At 37.8% G+C, this 25431-nt stretch overlaps 1 protein-coding gene across 1 annotated transcript; it reads right to left on the reverse strand.

Annotated features, from left to right (window-relative positions):
- Positions 1-1153: 1153 nt before the first annotated feature.
- Positions 1154-24959, reverse strand: SUCLA2 (succinate-CoA ligase ADP-forming subunit beta). Its single transcript, XM_082491998.1, has 11 exons — positions 24834-24959; positions 22653-22836; positions 11830-11929; positions 11470-11632; positions 8674-8802; positions 8085-8223; positions 6693-6854; positions 6469-6611; positions 3758-3878; positions 3360-3448; positions 1154-1958 (listed from the first exon to the last, which is right to left on the reverse strand). Exons 1-11 carry the CDS (start codon positions 24918-24920, stop codon positions 1884-1886), a joined length of 1392 nt encoding a protein of 463 aa, XP_082348124.1. The 5' UTR covers positions 24921-24959; the 3' UTR covers positions 1154-1883.
- Between the last annotated feature and the right edge of the window lie 472 nt (positions 24960-25431).

Consider the following 25431-nt stretch of genomic DNA (forward strand, 5'->3'; position numbering starts at 1 on the left):
GGGAGGTTGTGGAGTCTCCTTCTCCGGAGACATTCAAAACTCGCCTGGACGCCTTCCTGTGCAACCTCATCTAGGTGTTCCTGCTCCGACAGGGGGATTGGACTAGATGATCTTTTGAGGTCCCTTCCAATCCCTAGCATACTGTGATACTGTGTGATACTGTGATGAACCTGGAACATTATCACTCCACACAGATTTTAAAAGTAAAACAATAAGACAAAAAGCAAACCCACGTGCTAGAAATGAATTATATTCTCTAAAATACTCAATGCTTAACAAATCTATTCAAACTAGTTATCTCTGCAAATCCATTCAAGGCCATTGAATAAAAACAATTCCAAGCACACCCATAAGCCCAATTTAGCATGCTGGATCAACAGCTCATAGTTGTCAGTTGTGAGAGACCAACTAGGATTGAAAATAATCCAGTTTAAATTCAGACTGAGTTTAATTTCTGATTTTCTTCAGTAATGCCAAAAAACTACTGAAATACACCACACTGGTTTAAAGTTTCTTCATTTATCACCATACCTACCTCATATATTATTTCACATTTCATATAATCCTTTGAAGTCCTTAGTTCATGATTATGTGATTTCCCACTTTGAAATCCCACCGTAGACAAGTCGTCTTTATTTCCTAATAAAACTACGCTATCGTTAGCTAAGCAAATAGCATTTTAAACAAAAACCCTACAAAACACAAACAAAAAATGAGTAACAGTAATGTAACATGATTTGGAAACTAAGTGGTAAATGGATCATCATCCAAGTTCCAAGTTCTATGTAATGCCAAAATGAAGAGCATTGTAAGGTGACAAAAATTAATGGTTAATACTAGATTTGTTAGTAGAAGCAACATTTCCCCAAAAAGCAACATTTTCATGCATATTTGTTTGTGCAGAGATCAGTTATGGCCACTTTAGTAAGATGTTATATGTATGATATCTGTCCAAGCTTTTCAACACAGAGTGAGTTTTCATGTTTTTAATCACACAGTGCAATTCAAGTAGGAAAAAAAATAACATATGTGCTATTGTAAATTTACTCCTTTTAGAGCTTTTAGATTGCTATCTTAAATTATGGTTTAGTCCATGAATATATGCAATTTATCAAAATGGTGACATATAAAGAACCAGGCAGTAGAAGTTTTGGGAGACATTTTATTAATATACAATTTTATTAGCGATGTACAATAGACATTTTAATTCTCTATGTATTCTGTCTCCTTGAAGTTTGGTAAATGCTTGTTCATATATAAAACTGCATGATGCTTTTTTTATAAGGACCAGAAATTGTGAAAATCTAAGTGCTACAGTATATTTTGTAGTGATTAAACACGTTGTCCAGAAGAGTTACCAGCCACTTCAGTGAAGCACTTCAATAAAAATGTTTCTGATCAAGTTCAAATGCACCTGTTCATAAATAATGATTGGTTTGCTCATGTCCATTATACTGCTAAGTACAACTGTCTCTAATATAAAATACCGTTTCAATACATTTCTCCACATGGACAACTAGATAATCTAGTCATATTTACTTTTAACCAAGGCTAATACAAATTTACAAGTAAAGTAACTTCAGAATTTATTCAGAATAATTATTTTTCAACCAGAAGCTTTACTTTGGACAACGCAGAAGTATATTGCAAGTGACATTCTGCAGCAGAAGCTGGAGGCTTGAGAACAACTAAGAAAGACTAAAGATCAGCAATACACGCTTTTACAAGAACTCTGACCATTCTGAATGTTAACATTAAAGACCAGGTACTTCAGTTTGTGCGCCTGTCAAACAATCAAAACCTCCACACGAAAAAATGAAAAATATCCCACAGAACACAGTATTTCAGAGAACATGTTAGACACTGGCATGACATTTCTCAGATCAAATTGGCAATTGAAATTTAACATCCACCTGAGCTTGTTTTGCTAAGCTTACTATTTCAGAGAGTTTCACCACCTGAAAAACAGAAAATAAAGACTTAATACCAAGACAACCCTAATTTGGTGAGCTGGACCAATTTTTTTAAGCAAAGTAATGCCAGAGAATCATCAGCAAGATCTTAGGGGCAGGGGGGGAGGGGAGGATTGTTAATAATCAAATATTATAACTAAGTGAAAAAAAAAGCTTCAGAACTATAAGTCTCCCCATGATAGAAAATCCACCAGAAGCTCTCTAATTTTTTGCAGATCAAAAATTTTCATCTTCGCTGTTGCTATACATTTGTAGGATGGTTTTCTTATGCACATTATCTAACTTCAAAAGCACCTAAAATACTAGTTAGCTAGAATAATTTACAGACATCTGTTGACTGTTTAGGTAGAAAAAAAATACTTTAAACATCACTAGTTATAATCACTCCTTCAAATGCTCAGCTTATTACTCTGATCTATGCTTATCCATTTGTTTATCCCTCTCATGGTATCATCTTACCTAAATCTGTTTAAGGAATTACCTATGGGCAACATACAAAAACAACTATACTCCTTTTAAAAAGTGCTTCTACAGATACACTTTTTACAATTACAATTAATTTTACAATTTAAGATTACAAAACCAATTTTAACTCCATTTCATGGCTCCATGATTCAGCTAAGAACTTCAGATTTAGACCATTAGAAGATATATTACACAGATGCAGTATAGTTTAAAGACCCATATGTACTGCTAGGGAAGATTTCCATTGACCTAACCAAATCTTGATCAGCCTAGCAGGATTTAATACTATTCCTTAAAACAGAGGGCTGTATTCTCAAGCTAAGCAAGTTCACCCTCCAAGCAATCCAGAGCTTTAAATCCAGGAAACAAAGCAAAACAAAACAAAAAAACCTCCAACCCACAAAAAACCTGTCTGAAAGTCTGAGTATCTGACTACCTTATGAGGCAACAGGACATGCAACTATGTTTGGTTTTAATCATGCACAGAGAAATATAGTGCTCTATCAAAGGAAGTGTTACATTGCATTTTTCAGCTATCTCAATTTAAGTTTTTTCTTTCAATTAATAAAGCTAAGCTCTTAGCCATCCCCCTACCAAGGGGCATAACTGATCTGGTCATTTACATATTTGTGGTTTTCTTAAAACCTGTTTTTTAACCTGCTTTACAGATGGGAGTGTGGGGGGAAGGAAAAAAGTCTCAAACAGAAATTTCTGGGGTATAATAGCTTCTGACTGCATAGTTCTTCTATTTACAAAATATGTACTTACTGATATGTAAAACATTTGCTTCAGGCCCTGATAATAACTGGCACTGCAATTTATCCTAAGCTACTTTTAGTTGATTTAATGGAGTTTCAACTTTTCAATATTCTGCAAAAAACACTATGTTCTGAAAGGAATATTCATAACCACCTATCTTACCATTTTTGCAGCTTCATCCAAGTCATCACACGCGAGGATTTTGAGGCCACTAGCTGTTATTAAAGCTTTGGCATCATCAACTCGTGTACCTTAAGAAACAGATAAAATGCCACTCTTATTCAACAGGAGATTACTACTACCAGAGTATTCTCATATTTTCTAGGAAGCCTGTTCCAAAAGTAAGTTAGTGAATAAAGCTAGAAAACAACAGCTCTAGTAGTTATAAAAGCAGGAAATCTCTTTTTATTAACTTGCCAATCCTCACCATCTAAATTCAAGGTTTTCCTTATATTTCCATAGTCATCAGCTTACAGACAACTTGCTACATAATATATTAAACTCAAGAAAATTTGACAATATGGACAGAGAGATATTAACTTGTACTGAAGCACACTCACCTTGCAACCGTACCACAATAGGTATTTTTAGGTCCAAATCCTTTACTGCCATAACGATGCCTTGGGCTATCACATCACATCGCATAATGCCACCAAAAATATTTACCAGAATAGCCAGTACCTACAGAAACAATGACAATATTCACGTTAAAAATGGCCAGTGGCACATCAGAGAAAAGCACCGCTCAGCCTTTCAGCCTAAGGAAAATTCAAGTTCCATAAGTGTAATAAGGGACGGGGAACACTTCTGTTCTAGAGAACATCAGCAACAATGGTACAGTTCTAAAGTCACATGCAGCAGAACAGTTATTTTAGGAAAACCCTACTGCAAAAATGCCTGTCCCAGGAAACTTCCACATTGTCCTTCAACCCAGCATAAGTTGCAAGCAACAGCCATTACTTTTACTCAGTATGTATTCTGTATAGCTACTTGAAAAGACACTCATTTTCCGTACAAACCCAACACCGTACATTACTTCAGAGTATTCTGAGCATGATTAATAAAGAGATCTGGTTGATTTTCTTTAAGCAAATCAAACAGATGAAACTTCAGTAAAGCGATTTAACAACTTAATTTGTCAACTGTTTATCTTTCCATTTCTAACATTACTCCAGCAGAGGTACCTTCCACACTAGTACCTCCACATACTGAAGAAGCCATGCTAAAGAACACAGAAAATTTACAAAACTCATACACAAGACACTTTATTCAGTTTACTTGAAAGCTAGCATGCTTGGAGGTAAGCTACCTGAAATATGTTTTATTCAGGAGGACTAAGTCTGAGGTTAAGGTACTATCTTTTCCTACTCAAGTGGTGAAAATAAGTGGTAAAAAGATCACAGTCAAGGGTGAAAGACAGAATGAAGTAGGAGCAAAAACGGGAAGACAGCCCTGGAGGACAGAATAAACTTAACAAGACAAAGACACTAATGTGCAACTGGTTAATACACAGTAGCTTGGTTCTCCTTATCTGGGAATTAGATTAGCTCAGCTGTTCTCGCTCCTACTACTAATGGGCAGAAGCAACTTAGACTGGCACCTCAGAAGGCTGTTCCATACAACCCCTGAACTGAACCCAGAGTGCCAGCCAGAGTGCAGACCATGACACCAGTGGGTTGGTGCTGTTTGACTTTCAGCACCAGGAATCCCAGATACAATCACCTTTGATAAAATACCGATTAGCTGAAGGAAGGCACAAAGAGAAAGATATATTAAGAAGTCTGTTTGGACACCCCGTCTCATGCATTAGCAGACAACTGGCATTGCAAGAACTTGTCCCAAATCAATAACTCCCAGCTTCTCCCCTGTTTCTTCTCCTCTTCTCTCTGTAATTCAGGTGGTTTGTGCCTGTGTCACTCACTTTTCCTGCAGTTTGCTGAAAAAATGTGAAGAAAGAACAAGTCTTATGAGGAGCGGCTGGGGGAACTGGGGTTGTTTAGCCTGGAAAAAAGGAGACTCAGAGGAGACTCTATCATCCTCTACAACTACCTGAAAGGAGGTTGTAGAGAGGTGGGGGTTAGTCTCTTTTCCCAAGCAACAAGTGATAGGAGAAGAAGAAATAGCCTCAAGTTGGGCGAGGGGAGATTTAGATTGTATATTAGGAAAATTTTCTTCATCAAAAAGGTTATCAAGCATTGGAACAGGCTGCCCAGGGAAGTGGTTGAGTCACCATCCCTGGAGGTATTTAAAAGATGGGTAGATGTAGTGCTTAGGGACATGGTTTAGTGGTGGACTTGGCAGTGTTAGGTCGATGGTTGGACTTTATGATCTTAAAGGTCTTTTCCAACCTAAATGATTCTATGATTCCATAATACTCTTGGAAAGTATGTCAGACCCTGCATTTGTTAACAGAAATCTTTCCAATGGGGAAGAGACCAAACTCCCCTATAACATCACTTGCTATTCGTTTCTGGCCCTTTCCAAAGATGAGCAAGTAGTACATGAAATTCTGGTGCAAAGGTAGCATACCATCACCAGGTCCTGTAAGTCACTCCTACCTTTTCACCTTTTTTGGTTACCTCTTTTTCATATTTTTCTTTCTTTTAAAAGTCCCAAACTGCCATCCAGTGCCCACTGGGGTAAGCATCTCTAGGTAGGCCATTAATCCAGTCCTTGAATTATCTTTCTGGGATGGTTCTTCCTCCAATTTCAACCAATTTATGAATTTAATAATATTCAAACACTTTTGATAAACTTTTGATAGGATAAATCATTAATGCCCTTCCAAGCCCATTACAAAGTTATTTTATCTTATATTATGTATAATTAGTACCTTAGAAACTTGTTTGTGCACAGCACAGTGAATATTCATCTCTACAACTCTATGTACAAAATAGACCCAGCTGCAAAACAGGCCCAAGAGGAAAAAAAAAAAAAAAAAAAATCAGTTTAGACAGCAGGCAGCGGGGAGGAGTTCCTGACTCAAAGGATTTCTGGAAAGGTTGAAATACAGCTGTAACTTCAACTGGAGGACACAAAGCTGTCTACTCAGTACACAGCCAAAGATCCTATTTTTAGAAAAGGGAAAAAAAATTCAACAGGTTTTCAGGTCTTCTTCATTTGCACCAAGTTATTATCTCCATTTCTTCCCCTTTTTAATTCTATGCTTATAAACACATGTTTTCTGGAGAACACACACTAAATATTGTCTTTCAAATCATAGCCTGTTTTACCACTGTGCAGGATCTTGACATGCCAACTCTTCCCTCACCTTTTTATCAGAGGTAATAAGCTTAAAGGCTTCTGTCACTTGCTGCACTGTAGCACCACCACCAACATCGAGGAAGTTTGCTGGAGTTCCGCCGTGAAGTTTAATTATATCCATTGTGGCCATAGCTAAACCAGCACCATTGACTATATGAGAATAAAGACAACATTTAGGAATTCAGTTTATAAATCCATTGGGTTATTTAAAATTAATTAAATAGAACATACCTAAACAGCCTATATTTCCATCCAATCCTATATAGTTGAGATCTGCTTTTGCAGCGTCCCTGTCTCTTTGATCCTCCTGTGTCCAATCCTGCATATCAAAGATCTTCTTCTGACGATATGCTGAATTACTGTCAAAGTTTATCTTTGCATCCATACACATCACTGAAAGGAAAAAAAAAAAAACACCATCATTTAATGCTAGTATAACAGCTCAATTGCTACATGAACATGTTAAAGTATGTCAAGGCAAACTTGGCAGCTAGCTCATGCAGTCCAAACTTGAAACAGTTTACTGAAAAGACACACTTAGCACCGCATGTAAATATAAGATTCTCTCCAGTTTACCCACACAATGAGTTACGTCCCTTTAACTGCACAAAAAGGGAAGACAACTGTATTTCTTGAGATAATCTAAAAACAAAGCATCTTACAAATAGCTGTTAGATAAATCTGGGCAAATTATGCTTCAGTAATTAGCATGAAATTAATTCCCACAGAAGGTCTTTGTTTTGTTTGCACTGCAACTTAAAAAAAAATTAAAATTATTTAAAAAAATCCCTCTTAGTTTTCTGCTTTTAGATTACATATATAGTGTATGTACATGCATGTAAGCACACAGAAACACAATGAAAAAAACATCTGAGTTGGAAGACAGTGTCAGAATACATACAAAAGTAAGTTAGGCATAGCATGTGAGGTGGAAAATGTATTCTTTACATCAGAACTAAGTTTCTGTCTGTACGAATGTAAGACTTCATTTCTACACCTCACTACAGATGATATAAAAATGACAAGGCACAAGAAACAGACAGAAGAGACTGCTCCATACTGCTCATTTAAGCAATATTATTTAAAAAAAAAATAAAATCAATTACTAGAGTAATTGTAAGCTTCGATGAAGGAGCTACATTCATGTTTAAATTTAAGACTCTTGTACCTGAGTTCAAGTACAAATATTCTCCACAGATTTATGTTTTGGTGAGAGGAGAATTGGCTGTGATTGAACATTAACCAACTATTGTGCAACTGGATATGATAAAAACCTAGTATCAAGATATCACTTAAACACCTATAGTCTTTCAATACATCAAACATTAAACTCAATCAGCCATTCTGATGCTCAAGTAGTGAAAGCAGGAGATTTCTAGAACATTTTATTATTATGGTTACCTTTTCAGTACCAAATTTGAATACACAAGATGGCTCAAATTTCAATTCGTGAATTTTGAAGAGACCCACTAATATGCTTTATTAAATTCGTTTTTCAACATACTATGTTAATGCTAAGTCCTCTTGCTGTATACAGCTGAAGTTTTAGCAGTGCAAAGCAACTAACTTAGATTTACAAAAATGTCAAGCTGTTACATGAAGAATATGAAGAAGAAACATTACCAACTCCTGATGCATCTTCCACCATAGGATTTATTTCTATCATGGTAGCATCATATTTCAGAAACAGATTATATAACTTGATCATATTTTCAGCTGCTTCATCCACCAGATTAGGGGGAAATCCCATTTTTTGAGCAAGCTGAAAGTAAAAGATTGGTTATTGGTCAACTGACGTTCGGGGTTTGATTTAGTTGCAAATTAGGAATGTCCCAGTTTAGCTATTATTTGAGTGTCAACTGAATTTATAGATGTAGAACCTATCCTGTCTTTCTGGAAAAGAAATAACTCTTTGGTTTGAAAAGATTGTTTTCAATACAAAACACTACACTTATCCTAAAAAAGAACTAGTTAGAAGTCATCATCATATGCCTCTACAAAGCTATATAATAGCTAGATAAAGCACTGCCATGCAGAGTTAGATTTACATTGACTATCACCTGAAAATTCTTAAATATCTAGTTCATACCTGTTTCAAAATGTCAAAAGGGTTTAAGACACCTTTAGCAGGTTGAATGCATGCACACTTCACAAAATTTAGAAGCAACCCTCCCATCCTCGCTAATGTGTACTTTTCCACATTAACAATTACCCTAACAGCTTGCTCCTTTTTTATGCCTTCTACTATATCAATGGGTTCCTTAATTATCGCATCAGGATTCTCTGCAGCAACATCTTCAATATTAACACCACCCTGAGAACTGCCTATCAGCACAGGACCCTAGAACAAAAAGGGGAAAAAAAAAAAAAAGCGTAAGTAATTTTACACCACACAATTGTTCTTCCCATAAGATACATCACAGCAATAAAACCTTGTTGTTAGTTGGAAGCTTTTTGATTTGGGCATTTCACTTGTATACTCTGAGGAGAACGATACTATCTATTGAATACATCTACATAAAGCCATTTAATAATACTTTCTAAACTTCAAGGTGTGTGTTGGGTGCAATTTCTTTTAACAAGGAAAACTTTACTTTGTATACATTGTAGCAACAGAGCAATTAACACAGACATACTAGTTTTAAATTTTGATAGGAAGATTCAACTTAGTAATCACATTCATTTTATCCTCTAGGTTGTCAACAGAAAAAGAACAGCCTTCTCATCTCCCTCTTCTCCACTCACCCCTACACAAACACACATCAAATGCAAGGCACTCATTTATTCATCCGCCTTGCTCCAACTCCAAGGACAAATCTAGGTCTGCAGAACGTAGTGAAAAATTACTGCAAACTGTTCCTGTTCAGTAGCATCACAAAGCTCAATTAACTATAGCAATCACTGAATGTAAGTCACAGAGTTCTGACAAAATAGCACTCAATTATTCAATAATGAAAGAAATTAAGAAACCAGAACCAGTAACATTTGCAGCAGAGATTTTTTTAAAAAAGCTATCTAAGTCTCAACAAAAGCATCAAGGACTCACTACTGTGGAACTTAAAAATCCCATGCGTGGATTATGACAGCTAGCATACTAAGGCAGCATTTCATATCCCCATAGGTCATAAACATTAAATAGCCTTATAACTGTTGACAATTAAATACAGAAAGTGTGACACTAGTTCAGAGAATATGCTTAACAACCACACCACTCCCCTCCCATTACAATCCTTCTGAATGTAAACATGTAGATGGTGAATTATCCTACATCTAATAGCAAGGTTCAACACAATGCACATTTCTGGATACTGACATCCTGAACAGGCAGGAAGCTATAAACACACTATAAAAATAATTCATCATTCCACAGAATTGACCGAAGCGAACAGTTTCGCTCAAAACATAAGAAGTCTTGCCCCTACTGGTGAATAACACCCGAGACACCAAGCTCCACTTTCAAGTGACTCTTTTACAGACTTTTCCCCTCCCCTTAAAGGAAGAGGTTTGCAACAACATCAGGAATACACAGTGTGCTGTTCAATCTTCACACTTCCTTCTTTTGAAAGGCATTTCCTCATCATAAGCATCCCAGATAAGTTACAGCACATTACAAGCACATCTAGAAACATGACTTATAAAGTCAGCAGTAAAAACAAAGCACATCCCTATCAAAAGACAATAACCCACAGTTATGCTCAATATACACAAATAGATTTGTTTATATGAGAGCAAGAACAAGCCAGGAAAATATGCTTCCCTTCTTTATCTAATTTGCTTAAATCAGTTACAGTAAATTTTATTTCCATAAGGATGCTTGCTCATTGCTTAGAGAATATGAAGATTATAAAATCCAGCCATTTGCAGTATTTTAATGCCACCTTGTGGTAAATCTGGGGCATATACTGTAAAGTTTGCATCTTCCTTGCTCTCTAATGAGTACAACTGAATGTAGGTCACATAATTGGACTAAAACCCTACACAACTGATACTTTCCTATCAGAAAGAACACCAGAGAGGAAGGAACAAATACAACATTTAACTACTAATTTTGCAACAAAAAAATAAAACAGTAAGACTAGTTTCCCAATTCCTCCACAGAAAATTATTTCATACTCATGCCAGAGATACTCCTCTAATTACCAAAAGCAGTGCCTCTGCAAACTCTTTAGCATCTGGATAGATCAAACTCTGTTTTTGTTGAGTTTCAGAAAATAAAGTTCCAAGATCTGCTTTACCCTAGCTTTGTTGAAGTTATTTAGGAATTCATGCTCTATGCTCCATAATAGAACACTAACTAGCCTGTCAAAAAATACACTGACACATTTCAGTAACTGGATTTGAATTAAAGCCTAAAAAACTACACACCCACACATTCAGAACATACAAGCAGCAGAGACTGTGGCTTTCACCTTCATGAAAGCTCTGAATACAGACCACTAGGCCAAAATCTTCCTACCAGTTGATGAAGAGTATTGGCATAAGAAAGCTACCAGCACACTCAAAATTGAGATACACACTTGTGCACCTCTAACAACCTCCACACACTGGAGAAAAAGGATGTTTGATTTATCCAGGACCATTGGCTCTTCCAAAAGACTTTTACTTATCTTGTCCTTGACATACTTAAATACTGTGTACATGCACATGCACACGCATAGCTGTATTTTTAAACTACACTCTAGTATGAGCATCTGGTAGATACATGCAAACTAAAATCAAAATGAATATAACCCCCTCATTCCACCCATCGGCCATAATGACTCTGAACTTCAGTTGGGGCTACCGATACTCATTTGGTATTCCTTAAATTTAAATTGTAGCATTACATTTTTAAAGCATTTAAACACTAAGGCAATCATATAGTCAGAGATACTAGGAAACGAAATTTAGCTCATGTATATTTCTGATTTTCAAAAGCAAGTGACCCGTACAGTAAACAGTTTTGTCATTTTTTTTAATTCAGCTATAACAAGTTAATTAGTTTACTTCTATTTCTAATATTACTCACTTGAAAAGACCTTTCCATTGTTATTGCAAAATAGTATTCTCTCCTGGGATATCTGCGCTCACAGATAAATACTTGATTGCATATCCTGCCCTTTTCTCCTGTCTGCTTGGTAAACAACTTCTTTCCAATCATTTGGGAGGAGATATCTTTTGCTTCTTCTGGACTAGAATAAAAGAAGCTCAGAATGTGACAAAGAAACTGCTGGAAAAACAAAGGTAGCATAAAAAAAAAACTTACCTAATTTTTGTTATTTTAAGGTTAATAATTAAAAAACTGATTTTAAAATAAGCAATAGGTTTAATTCATAATGTGAAACTTTTAAGTTTTTCCAGTTGGTTGGATAACTTAGAAACAACTTACGAAAAAACTATTTTCACTCCTCCTTTGAGGCCACCTTCAAATGTTCCTTTTCCTCTACCACCAGCTAAAACCTGTGCTTTTACCACAAGATCCTTTGAACCTAGAATGAAAGAAAACCCAAAAATTTGTCATCTGTGACTACTAAAACAAATTGTCCCAAGTAGAATAATAAAGGCTGTTTTCATTTTACCCACCCCTCTCCACCCACACCCCCCCGATTCAAAAGACAAATATGTGAATCAAAGACTGTATTGTAACTCACACAGGTTATTTGAAAAGTCTTGAACCATCCACAAATTGCAGCTTTACGCTGTTCTGTGAACAAACCTTGGCGAGTTAGTATCCAAAAGTGTTGATACTTGAGTGTTCTGATCTATCTTTAACACGTGTTTGAATCACAAATGATTAAGCACCCAGTAAGAAATGGTTAGTATCTCACAGACTATGAACAAGATCAAAGTGAGTATCTGACACACTGTAATCCAAGATTTTCCTCAATCAAGTACAAATACCATATATCTGTAATCACTATCTTCTGAGCAATGATATGTAACTACGGCACTTACCCAAGTGAACTTTCAGGTCCACCATGGCTTCCATTCAGCAGAGCACTGATGTATAAGCTTGAGTGCTTTGCAGAAGTCAGAGGCCTAAGTAAATCCACTACCTTTCCCAGAGTAGGCAGAATAAGCCCTTCAGTTGGCTTTAACTGTTTAAAAAAACCTTTGCAAAATATTCTTCTAGGTAGGGGGGGCAGTGCATTTGGGTTTAAAAACTGAAGTTTGAGAATATAATCAAAATCAAACGATATTCTGAGGTGTCATTGATGAACTCTTTTCTTTGCTTTTTGTCTTTCAAGTCATTCAAGGTGATAAAGGAAGAAAAACAAAGCCCCAAGTTGTTATTCAAGTTCAATTACACTGAATACACTGCAGAGAGCAGCTAGACTGCAAGATGTTAAGAGCTGCCCTATTCACATTTGTGCAGCACATCCCATCTCAAGCCACCGTTAACTGAGTCACTCTGGTCTTTCCAAGTAAAGAAAGAACCTGCTGTTCTCTTGGATGTGAAAAAGCAACCATGGAAAAGCCTAAGAAAAATTACAGTACTTGAGCAAAACTAGCTGCAATGCGTACCGAAAAAGATTATGGCAGACAAAAAAAGTTGTGTTGATTCCTATTATGACCTGCATCTTGCCTGGCCAGATAAAATTAACCTTACATAATATTGCAAGCTAGGGTGGCTATAAGTGAAGGGAATGCTCAAGTTACTACTCCCAACTAGCTACTTGTAGATTTTACTTCTTGGCTGTCTACCTAACAACAGATCTCTGAAATCACAACTGATATGAAATTCTTTGGCACAAGAAGCACGACAGTTATAAACACACAAGTACATGTTGATTTACTATAATCTATTATCTAATATTTAATTCAGTTCCTGAAGATAACTAGTTTTTGTAGCTACCGAGTTCTGGCAATTACATTAAGTTAACATGCTTTATAGAAGCCATGCAAAATAAGACTTAACTTTTATACAATTTCCTTAAGTACAAAGCTTGCTTTAAGAAACACTAACCCTCATGTATGAATAAGATTATAAATAGTAGCTTCATGGATAAATGAAGCCACATACGAGCTTAAAAATAAAGTTCCATCCATTTGAAAACAATTTACCTTGTACGTACAAACAATCACAAAATTTGGAGGAGTATGACTTTTAGCATTAGTATAAAAGAGAGAGGAAAACACTCTCTTTTCTGTGAATAGATTTGAAAAAAAAAAAAAAAACAAACAAACACACTTGCTCCCTTGCTCACAGAGAATCCACCTGGGCTCCTTCACAAGGCTCTGAAGTGACTCAGGTATTTAAGATTTAAAATATTCACAACATTATTATACTATTTTGAGCTTTCTATGGAAGTTTTATATCTGGCAGAGATTCAGAATTGATATACTTAGTAATCAAGACTGAGAGATTTATCTTACAGTCCACTAGGAGGTTAAGAAGAGAGGGTCCTATTTCTGCACCCTACTTTTCATCTCCTACAAGTCAAAACCAGATGCCAACTAAACCTCTGGTAAGATCTCAGCTGGAACATTACATTTAGCTCTGGATGTGTTCATAAAAGTAATTTTCAATGGGAAAGACTGGTTACTAGGATGATCATTGAAATTAAGAGCTTCCCTTAGAAGAAGAGACTAAAAGATCCTGGCACTTTAAATCTATCAAAGGAAAACAAAGCAAGAACATGATTACAGTCTTTAGCCATACCTGGTGAGGGACAGAGCCAGAACACACAACTACATGTACATCACAGAATCCATTTCCTGCTCTAAACCAGGCAAAACCAAAGCCACCTACCAAGGGAAGTCGGTTTTAAAAAGGTGCAAGAAAAAAAGACCCTTCTTTACACAGAAGATGGTGAAGCCTGCCAACAGGCATGAAAGAAGAACAGGAGATTCAAAAGGAACTGGGCAGAGATGTTCCCTCTGATATTCCTAAGAAAACAATTATGAATGCTGGGAGGAAATGAGGGGTATGAACTGCAAAAAATAGCCAGGCTAACAATCTCCTTTGCATGTTCTTTTGCCACCATGAGAGGTACAGTATTAAGCTAGATGCACCACTGCCCTGATCCCGTAGGATATTTCTTAAGAATTTAATTATTATGCATGATTACACTTTGGCAACGTGTAAAGACATTCGAAAAAAGTGTGTAAGAAACAACTTTAAACTTTTCGCAATCAGTTTTGGCCATAACAAAGATGTTATTGGACTATCACTTATGCAAAAGTATATCCTAATTGTGACATTAAATGAGGATGATATTAATAATTTGTAATTTGTTTTCCTACAGCACTACAAGCAAACTAGCTATTTAATTGCATAAATCCATAACACTTCAAGGGTTATTTGATCAGTTATGTTTACAAGCAATTAACCTGCATAGATGTACCTGAAACAAAATTTAAGATAACATATCCCAAGAAAACCTTAACTTAACCCATGCAGAAAATCTATTATTCAATAAACATTTTTACCTACAGCTCCTATTTAAGGTGACCCTGAAACTAGAGGACAGAAATGTTTGGTCACACACCTCATCTGCAGCGTTACAGCTGCAGCACTATCACAAAATCTGACACAGCAGAGAACTGCTGATATGCAGTAACACAAGAAAAAAATTAGAAACCAGCAGCTAACATAAGTTTTCTACTCAGTATTAACAGTTCTACACTTTTGTTTTGTTTACACTGCTTTGAAATACTGCTAGGCTTTTGTTTCAATAAAAAAATAGCAGTTTCTGCCCTAGAGCAGGTATTCACACACAAAGGTAGGACAGTTTATGCCAGCCAACACTACACCACAGCAGCAGTCCTATCCTGCCTCCTGTCCTCAGCTTTTCACTCCAGTCTCCTTTTCTTGTGCCAGCACAAGCATTTGTGCAACCATGCCTTGAAGGATATCAGAAGAGTGGCTCCACTGAAGGGAAAAGCTAATCCAAGCAGACAGTACTTTTGCAAGCCTGTGTGCACCGTGTGACAAAGCACATGCACAGGGACACTGAAGTGAGCAGGACAGAATGCAGGACATCTGCTTTCAGCAGCAGTAACAAACTGTAAAGCCTTAACACAGGGCATTAGAATAAAACAACAAGCCTTTAGAACAGCTAACAAGCTACAGACCAATGCACAAAACTCAGAACAAGCATTTGTTAAGAGCTACATTTCCATATTAATGGCAGTTAGCACTAAAAAGGACCTAAGTAAAACAGCTTGAAAAGAATCAGGAAATGTTTAGGAAATAAAGAGTAGATATCAATGAGAACAGGTGCCTGAAATCGGCAGAACGCTAAGTTATCACCTGTCTCTGTTCAGGACAAAAAATGTCTATACAGTACTACCACTACAGGCTTCACCTTCAGCAATGGTTTATTACCTAGACAGTGAAAGAGTAATACAGCCAGGAAACAGCCCTATCTTTATTTCTAGCATTACTAATATTTATTTATTGGAAGGAATAATTTCTGATTCCATAACCTAAGCTTTCAAACTGGGAGAAAGGTCTCTTTCTCCTTGCATGCATGAGTTGATCTATGCAAAATACAATCTTATGACAAGCTTATTAAAAGGCAAGAAGGCTTGTTCTGTTGTATCTCTGAAGTTTTCCGTGCAAGTAGAAAATCTGATGATTAGGGCAGACAAACTTTAAAATGTTCTGCTTTACAAGTTTCCATTCCAACTTTTGTCAAATCTCTTTAATTGCCACGTTTCTGCTCAATATTGACTGTAGTAGCAGTTCTGGTTTCCACATATTATAAACATCTTCATGATAACTACGTAAGTCTAATGTGTTCTGACAAAACAGTCAATAGTAAAAGGTAGTGATAGGTTAATAACACAAGTGCCAACCAAGTTCTCAACTACCATTCAACTGCAAGCTTACCCTGGGAGAGAGACAGAGACCCACAACTTTTGCTTCAGTTACTCGGCATTTAAAAGTTTTTAGTTCCAGAAAGAGTACCCCCCATTTATAATGCAAATCAGTTTTTTTCTTGTTGCACAGATATAATAAAAACTCTAAGTACAACCAATATAGTTGTATTTACTGGAATTAGGAAGGGAAAAGAAGGGCTTGTAACTAACCATGTATTATCAACAGAATTCTCAACATAAAGAGTATGCTGACCCTAACTCTGCCAACACAGGCAGAGAATGACTTCAGAGTATACTGTCTGCATTTTGTTAATAAGTATAGTTATTTAGAATTTAACTTCAAAATTACATTTTTTGAGCATCTGAAACTTTGGAGTGTTAGAAGAAGTATTGTATGTAAATCAAAAGTATGACTACTGAAACAATTACGTGCCAGGAATGTTCATACTTTCACTGAATGGACCATATCAGTCAAGAAAGCAAACAGGTATTTTGCTATTACAAAATATTATTTTCTACACATATACTTCCTGACATTAATCAACTGCATCAAGTTTTTCATAAACTCACAAGACAGATTTGGTTTTGGCAATAGGTTAAGTTAATCGATTAAAATACAGTGGTCAAAATTTGAAACTGCTGGTTAGACAAGTTACTGGAATTAGTGAATTATTGTCAACAGCATGCTTTGATATTAGAACTTCAAAGGAGTGAAGTGTTATAGAAGAAAGCAAAGGCTGAAGCAAAACGTAAGCTTCAGAGGCCAAAAAAGTAATGTCTGCCAGAATTCAAGTAAATGTTTGGTTTCTAGACTACTACTGCTGGTTATCTACAGATTTTGACCAGGTAAGCAGGAACATAATTGGAAAAAAAACCTACTTAACACTGACCACTACAGCAGGCATTTTTTAACACCTGGAGGATTTCTGCACAAGTTTGCCACCTTAGATCATCATCCACGTCCTACAGCATCTGAATAAACACTCTGGAGCTCCAGACTCTACAGACAACCTAAAAGACATCAGTTAACATAGTCCAGCAGATAATTCACAAACAGGGAAAACTGACAATGGCAAAACAACAAGTATTAGAAACAAAAACAACACGTGGGTTTTCAGTGTAACACAGAACAAAGAAAAAAAAAAAACCAAACAAAAAACCAAACAACTTAATCACAGACTACCAGGGAAGGTGAGATATACACTAAGGAGAAAACCACCCCAGCTTTTGTGCCACAGTGTCTGGAATACCTATTCTTTTGAAGAGCTAATAAAGTAAAAGCTAGTACTTTACTAGTACTAGAAAATCATTAGAAATTATACTAGAAAATCTACTTTACTAGAAAATCATTGCACATGTTGTACTAAACTTTGGTTTCTTGCTAAATCAAAGCTGAGATGAATAAATCTATTTATAATTTTAACCAGGTTTACAGAATCACAGAGTTTCAGAGTTGGAAGGGACCTCTAGAGATCATCTAGTCCAACTCCCCTGCTAAAGCAGGATTGCCTAGAGCACGTTACTCAGGACTGCATCCAGGCAGGTCTTGAAAATCTCCAGAACCACTGAAAAGAGCCTGGCTCCATCCTCCTTCAACCCACCCTTTAGACACTTGTACGCCATAATAAAGTCTCCCCTCAGCCTTCTCTTCTCCAGGCTAAAGAGTCCCAGCTCTTTCAGCCTTTCCTCAGAAGGGAGATGCTCCAAGCCCTTAATCATCTTAGTTGCCCTTCGCTAGACTCACTCCAGCAGTTCCCTGTCCCTCTTGAACTGGGGAGCCCAAAACTGGACACAGTATTCCAGTTGTGGCCTCACCAGTGCAGAGTAGAGGGGGAGAATGACCTCCTTCGACCTACTGGCCACACTCTTCCCTATGCAGCCCTACTGGCCACACTCTTCCCTATGCAGCCCTACTGGCCACACTCTTCCCTATGCAGCCCAGGATTCCATTGGCCTTATGCATTACTTTTTTTTTTAAAAAAGACATGCCGGTTGTATGTTTAAGCAACAGACAGAAAAATGAAATAACAACATTGAAAAGAACTTAAAAAGTCTGAAAAGAAACATCTATTAATCACAGAACTGTCTGCAGGAATACAGCCAAGCTGATTACTGGAGTCATTCTGTAGAAAGCATACCAAAAAAGATCATTCCTTATAAACCACAGAAATAAGGAGATGGACCAGATCTCTTAAACTGCAATAGCAAAAGTAGCCGCATACTCCATTACTTTCAGTCTCCTTTCAAGAACTGGTGCAGAAAGGTAAAAAGTTATGCACTCAGTTTTCTCAATACCTCCTATTCCGTACAGCTTTTTATTTTACTAAAATGAGCATAAAGCCATAGGATTCACCATCTTAAAATCCTACAAAACTACTGGAATACAAAAGCTGCTTAAAGATATTAATCACTTCAGAAGTCTTACCTCTCAAATCATCATGAATAGAAACATATGCTATAAAACAAAAGCAGGCTTTTCTACAGGCATACAATACGACACTCCGTTCCACACAACTGTTAACAGAGGAAAGTGTCAGAAAGCATCAAAACTTCAGTTGCTGCAATATGTACACTTTCATAGATGCTGTCTTAACACACAGCAGTGCTATACATTTCAAAGAGTGTGTTCTGCTGAGCTATCTGCTATCACACTGATGAAGCACCTGTTCCTCAAGAAACAGTCTTTAGGTTCATTAGTCATGTGCTTGGTAACAAATGCGTATCAGCTTCTGAATCAGCACGAGTCACAGTGCTAGCTGGAATGTACGCGTAGGCTGAAAGTAAACCATAAACTTAGAGGCAATCACCAAGACATACTGCAACCCCTTATCAACACTCTGGAACAGAACTTACTCAGCTCACTATTTCAAAATTTAAGTGAGACACTCATGTAACATATTAAAAGCCACGTATTGCAAAGCCCACGTCACTAAAAATACTTTTCTTTTTTTATTTTTTTAAATCAATAAAATCTTTAAAGACCTCATCAGACACAAGTCCTCTCAGCTTTGAGTAGAATGCATTCTTTCAGCGGGGCATAAATGGTATCTGGAGGTCTTGAATGGAGACGGTGAACTACTGGAGGAAAAGTGAGTAGTGACATTTACAGGAGGCCCAAATCTACTCCCAGGGACTGAATTACTCAGTAGCAGTTATTTTAAAAGCATAACAGTTCCATGAACCAGTATATGATAACAAATTACTTGATATGAGAGGGAGGGCTCTTTATAGGGGAAAAGTTGCTTGTGGTAAGTAACAAATGCTAACGATGACTCTCAACAGCCAGACAAACATGAAAAGAAAAAGCTTTATGCAAACCAATGCTGTAATAATTACAATGGCCAACCTTCCCATGACACAACATTAAAGTTTTTCAAAAAATAGAAGCAAAACAATAATCGTTTGCAGAATCCAGCTAGAACAGAAATCTGAGGTGAGAATAGCACTTTAAGAAATCTGATAGCTGCAGCAGAAATCAAATTATTTAAAAAGGCAAAAAAAATTCAGTTTTTTCTTTCTTAAGACTCAAACTGTAATTGATCTGTCATAATTGCTCAAAAGTTGCTCACAGCATCTAATTACATCTCAATTTCCTTTAAAAATATAAGAAAAACATTGTAGGGAAGAAAAAATGCAAGCTCAAATACTGTATTTTACTTCACATACATTTCAAAATTACTTCACATATAGGTAAACAAGTTGGTCTCTTTAGGACACTTTGGTCTTTAGCAGAAAAAATATTTAGTACAAGAAAGACTGGGAGGGTAGAGACGAAGCAACCTTTCTGGCTTCCAGACTATTTCATCTAACTTCAGACCTCAAGATAACTAGGCTCTAAAACGAACTGCAACATTCGTATACCTCAGCTTGATTCTACCACACACTAGCTACCTTGCAGTGACAAAAATCCTTGGTATGATTAAGCTTTGGCTTTGTTCATACAACAGGGTTGCACTGATTTAGCTACAGCCACAGCTAAACTATGATAATCTCTGTTAATGAGAAGGTTTTATTTGTTATACATTGGGATAAAACGTTACCCATTTCTAACTGAAGGGAGGTATTTGCAAAAGAAAAGAAATCCAATGACAAACTCAAGTTTACAGAGAGCAGGTTTCTGACTGAAGGTTATCAGGGTCATGTGGATCAGTCCTAGGGAGACAGAACAAGCAGCATTACCAGCTATCTTTGTAATGGTTTAGACAAACATTTGAAACACCAGTTTCACACATAAAAAGAAGCAAAAGATAATCTCTTATCTACCAGCAACAACTCTTACACAACAAAAATAAACAATGAGCAGGTCGACAAAAAAAAGTGAGATTTTTTTTTTTTCATTCTGCTCAAGATTTGATTTGTTTGGCTTTTTTTAAGTACATACTAAATTAAAACTAGTGGAAAAATAGCTACAATAACAAAGAAATTCAAAACACTGGAGAAAAGGATAATCTGTCATCATTCAGAATAAGTTCTGGACAATGTTTGTGCAATACCTCAAAAACTCAAGTTTCTTCAGTGTGTTCTCCTTTTGGAAAGTCTTCCCTTCTTCATCTCAAGTACCAAAGAAAGCCATACGGTCAAATACACACCAACTTAAAGTATATCGCTGACAATCAGAAGCCCTGAATTCCTTTTTTCTAGCTAACTAAAGGATGCTAACTCATACACTTCACAAGTTCTTTTTTCTGACCCCCAAGATATTGCACAGGGTCACATACTCCAGATAAAAGGCATACTTATGACGTCACAGAGCTATAAACCAGCAGTCAGACACACCTACTTTGCTGCAGGACTCCTCTCTGAACAAGGAACAAAAAGGAATCCTGACCTTCGAGTTTCTCTGTCTATTAAACAGCCATAGGCAAAGGTTGTCTCATTTGCCACTAGCCAGAGATCTGTACAGATATTAATGTAAGCAAAAGGATATGCCCAACTTGTGGAGTTTAGATCACGCTACAAGCTCACCCATAAGAGAAGGTGAGGTTCTGAATTTTAAACCACTGTCAGAACAGAAGTAGTTTAACACCTTTCTTTCATACTAATGAAGTCAGTTTTGTATCATTTGCTCTCTAATGGGAACAAGCCAAAGAAGGCAGGCAGACAATACCTGAATTGCTGGGACATCAGATCTGAAGGAAAAGCAGTTTTTCAATTCCTTTCTACATTACAAAGCAGTATAAGTTGCTCTAGAAAAAAATTACCTTTTTCAGATCTCATTTCTTGCATTAAATCTACACATGAAATTGAAATAAATCCAACAAAACCTATAACCCCAGTAATTACTACAAATATATCCATTTGGAGGTGAACAGAGATTTAGGCATTTGCGTAAGAGTGGAATAAGAAAAGCAATGTCCTTCATTAAAAATGTGTGACAAGCCTACTACATTTTTTCCAGGGGGAGAAAAAGCTTTAAACTAAAAAAAAAAAAAAAGTCAGTATTAATGCCTCAAACGATAGAAGATGAGTTCTGTATTACATCCAAATTAAACCAAAAAATTTTACTAAGACTCATAGTAGGTGAAGTGGCAAATTAATATGCAGGATCAAGTCCAAAATTAAAGCCCAACTCTAAACAAAGCATTTAAGCACCAGAGAAAGGAAATTGGATGCTTTTTCATCAACAAGCCATGAATTTTGCATATAAGTACAAGCCATGAAAGTTCTCCCCTCCTGCATGAAGTAGTTGCATTCTGCCAGAATAGCACATTCACAAAGGAACAGGATTCTACTCTTCTTCTGCAACAGTAAGTATGCTTTGCATCTTCTGTTCTATATAAGATCTTGGACTACAGAAATCTTACATGCCACCACCACTGAAGCTCTTCAAACAAGATTTCCTCCAAGCTTGCTTGACAGCAAAAAGAAATCCAGGATTTTCACAAAGTAGAGTCTATTACTTATCTCAAAGAAGTTTAGGTAGTCTAACTGCCCCATTCCATCTAAACAAGACTCACAAGTTACAGGAAATGTTTCTGCAGCATTTGGGTTATGGGAATGATGGTGCCTGAAATATACGTTCACAGCATTTAATGGAAGTAGGATCAAGTCCTTCTCCGCTGGAATTTCAGGGACATAGTTTAGCTTCATAAACAAGTCTCAATACACAACTGAGAGAGTCTCTAAAACTAGGTCACTTAACTGATTTCACTGTGTGCTTGTGCACTGAGCAATCTTAAGCATTAGAAAACATCAAATTAAGAAAATGTCAGCTCCAAAGTAAATACCCAAATCTACAAGAAAGGTGCTTCACAGGAAAGGCTCTCTTAAAGAGAAGGTATATTCAGAACTCCAAGAAATGTCTTACCAGGAAAGACAGAAAAAGTAGTAACACCTTGTATCAATCCCATGCCTATATTGTATATGTTCCCTTTAATATTATACCTATTTCTTTTGCTATTTTGTAAGCTTCGTCTGGCGTCCTTGCAACTAGTCCATGTGGAACAGAAATGCCAGCCTCCTGCAACAGTCCCATGCTCAAGTATTCATGTAGCGACAGCCTCCTCTGTTGCTGTTGTTGCACCTGAAATCCATGATTATTGAGTATTCCTGGACCTCCACCCAGTACCTGAAGGAAAAGAAAAAAAGAAAAAAAAAAAGAAAAAGAAAACAAAAATAACAAAAAACATGACTGTGTTGCAAAAAACTGCCCTCTCTGTCTAGGTTAAAAAAAAAGTTGACATGTTAAACAAGTGAAGTTTAGTGTACCGATGCAAACACCTTAACACTTAATCCTACACTTGTTGTACATTACCCTTCCGCATTAGTCATTCATGTATTGGGTTTTGTGAGGTCTTGTTGGGGCAGCAGGAAGGAGCTGGTGAAGCTGCTAGCACTGACAAGGACCAGCAGGGTTGAAACACCCTGGAGTATTTAGTTAGTATTTAAGTACTTTAAAGAATATATCTGCAGGGAGAAGATCCTTGAGGAATTTTGGAAGCATAAGAGAACAGAGAAAAGCACATAGAATAGGCTCATTCAAAAGCTTTGGTAGATTGCCTCTGTCTACCAGACTAAGCCCTGGGAAGGAAGGGCAGCAGAAACTAAGTTACACCACCTTCAGTGGTTGTACATGGTGAATTTAATTTGCTACAGAAAAGATTATTCAGCCTTCATATGACTATAGTGAAACAGCTAGAAAAACTAGCTATGACCCATCTCAAACATCTACACTGAATCACAGTGTTGCTAAAAGTGTAAAATAACTTTAACATTTCAAATAACAAGTAAAATATAACATGCGTATCATTCAATCCAAGAAGTTCCAGCGTGGAGTGAGTCTTAATTTCATCTGCAAAACTGATGCACAGAACTCCAAGAATTTCTGATACATATTTTGTATAAAGTAATTCAGGGAGAAACTGATTTTGATTATAAAATATCAGAAGTGGTACTGAGCAATGCCCTTTTAAAAAGAACAGCTATACATGGACTTTTAAGATGACATAGATTTCCAAAGGATACCTTGTAAAGTAAATGTATTTCATAACAAGAAAATTATCAGCAACAAAAGTAAAAAAAAAAAGTTTGGTGCATTTTTTATATTTCATTATATAGGGACAAGACCTTAATTTTATACATACATGAAAGAGTAAACCTACTGAATTCAGCTAGTCCATGAACACAGATTGGCACTGAAAGATTCAAGGTAAAACTACAAAGACTACAAAACAAACCTAGAGACAAGCAAAATTTTGCATTTATTTTTATTTTTTCAGTATGCACCATTGGCACAAGTACCACAAAAATCATTCTGCATTAGATTTCTAATAAGACTGGATTTTTAAGGCTTCGTTTCATTTTAAGTAAAGTAAGCACGCAGACAATGCAAGAGCTTTACTACGGCATTTCAAGCTAGCGAATCCACAGAGCCTATTTAATCTCACAAGGATTCCTTCTGCAAACAGGAGGCCCCTTCCTTGGCGTGAGACCCAACTGAGAGGTGCTGACCGCTGTAGCTGCTGTTTCTGTCACTGACCGACCAGCTGGGCCACGGGAGGCTCTGCGTAACATGAGAGGGGAACTCAAAGCGACCTTCCACCATATGTGGAAGAAGAAGAAAGTCGCAGGGAGAGTTATGCGCTTCAGACTCCCTAGTTCTTCTGTTTGCACTGCTTTCCAGGGGTTCTGCTGCCAAAAACAAGCCCATACCCCGAAAAGCCATTCACAGGAAACAAAAGCAAAGACTGGGCAGATGCGAGCTGCAAGAAGCGTTTACTGGCACAGCCCGACCCCTCGTATGAGTAAGGTGACAACGGAGCTGGAAACATTGGGATTTCCAAGCAAGTTACGTGAGTGGGTCTGCAAAACAAGGAAAAGGGAACCAAGCCGGGAAGATGTGCCGCAAGCGAGAACAGCAGCTGCGGGGGGACGTACGCCAAAGCCGAGCACACGGCTGCCAGCCCCGCCGCCGCGACAGGGCAGGGCAGGACGGCGGCGGTAGTGGGATGAGGCGGCCGCTCCTCCCGCCGTCGCTTCGCAGAGGGGCGACCCCGACCCCAGCCGGCCCAGGCCTGGCCCGGCCCTACCCGCTCCGTCCCGTCTCCGCTCCCGAGCGGCCGCTACCTTCGCCGTGGCGGTGCCCAGCGCGGCACGGAGGCCGTTGCCCCTCAGCCCGGCCGACACCCGGCTGCAGATCATGGAGGCCGCCATGGCTGAGCCCCTTCGCCCTCAGGTGCCCCCTCCCAGCGCGCATGCGCCACCACCGAGACGGGGCGGGGGGGCAGAGGGAACAGGGTGGAGCAGGAAACGCTCGCGCGACACCGCTCCCTCAATGACAAGCGCCCGCGGGGCGGGGGGAGGGGCGACTCTATGGTCTCGGGGGGGCCCGCCCGTCCCCGGGTCGGCGGTGCTGCCCCCTGGCGGGGCGGACTGAGTGTGGGAGGACTGAGGTGGGGTGCGGGCCCTAACCGTCTTCCCGGCCTCTCGGTTTTTCAACGACTTGACTTTGTTTTTTAAAAAAAAAAAAGGTTATTTTCCGTCAGGGATCCCAAAAAGGGTTGTAAATCCCCCCACAATCGTCCAGCCCACCTGGGCCCGGCTGGCGCCATGCCTGTCATGCGGGAGGAGGGGGGCCCTGCTTCCCTCTGCCATCCCGGACCTGCTTCTGCTCCAAAGCGGGGAAAAATGTCAATATTTTTACTCTGAGAATTTTTATTTCTAT

The sequence above is a fragment of the Vanellus vanellus genome, assembly GCF_965231255.1.
Source record: "Vanellus vanellus genome assembly, chromosome: 1".
NCBI lineage: Eukaryota > Metazoa > Chordata > Aves > Charadriiformes > Charadriidae > Vanellus > Vanellus vanellus.

Coding starts and splice junctions, on each gene's coding strand:
- SUCLA2 (XM_082491998.1), bottom strand. CDS start 24,920: ATGGCGGCCTCCATGATCTGCAGCCGGGTGTCGGCCGGGCTGAGGGGC. Junction 22,837..24,833: donor TGGGCACCGCCACGGCGAAG/GTAGCGGCCGCT, acceptor CTTTTCCTTCAG/GTACTGGGTGGAGGTCCAGG. Junction 8,224..8,673: donor AAAAGGAGCAAGCTGTTAGG/GTAATTGTTAAT, acceptor TTTTACTTTCAG/CTTGCTCAAAAAATGGGATT.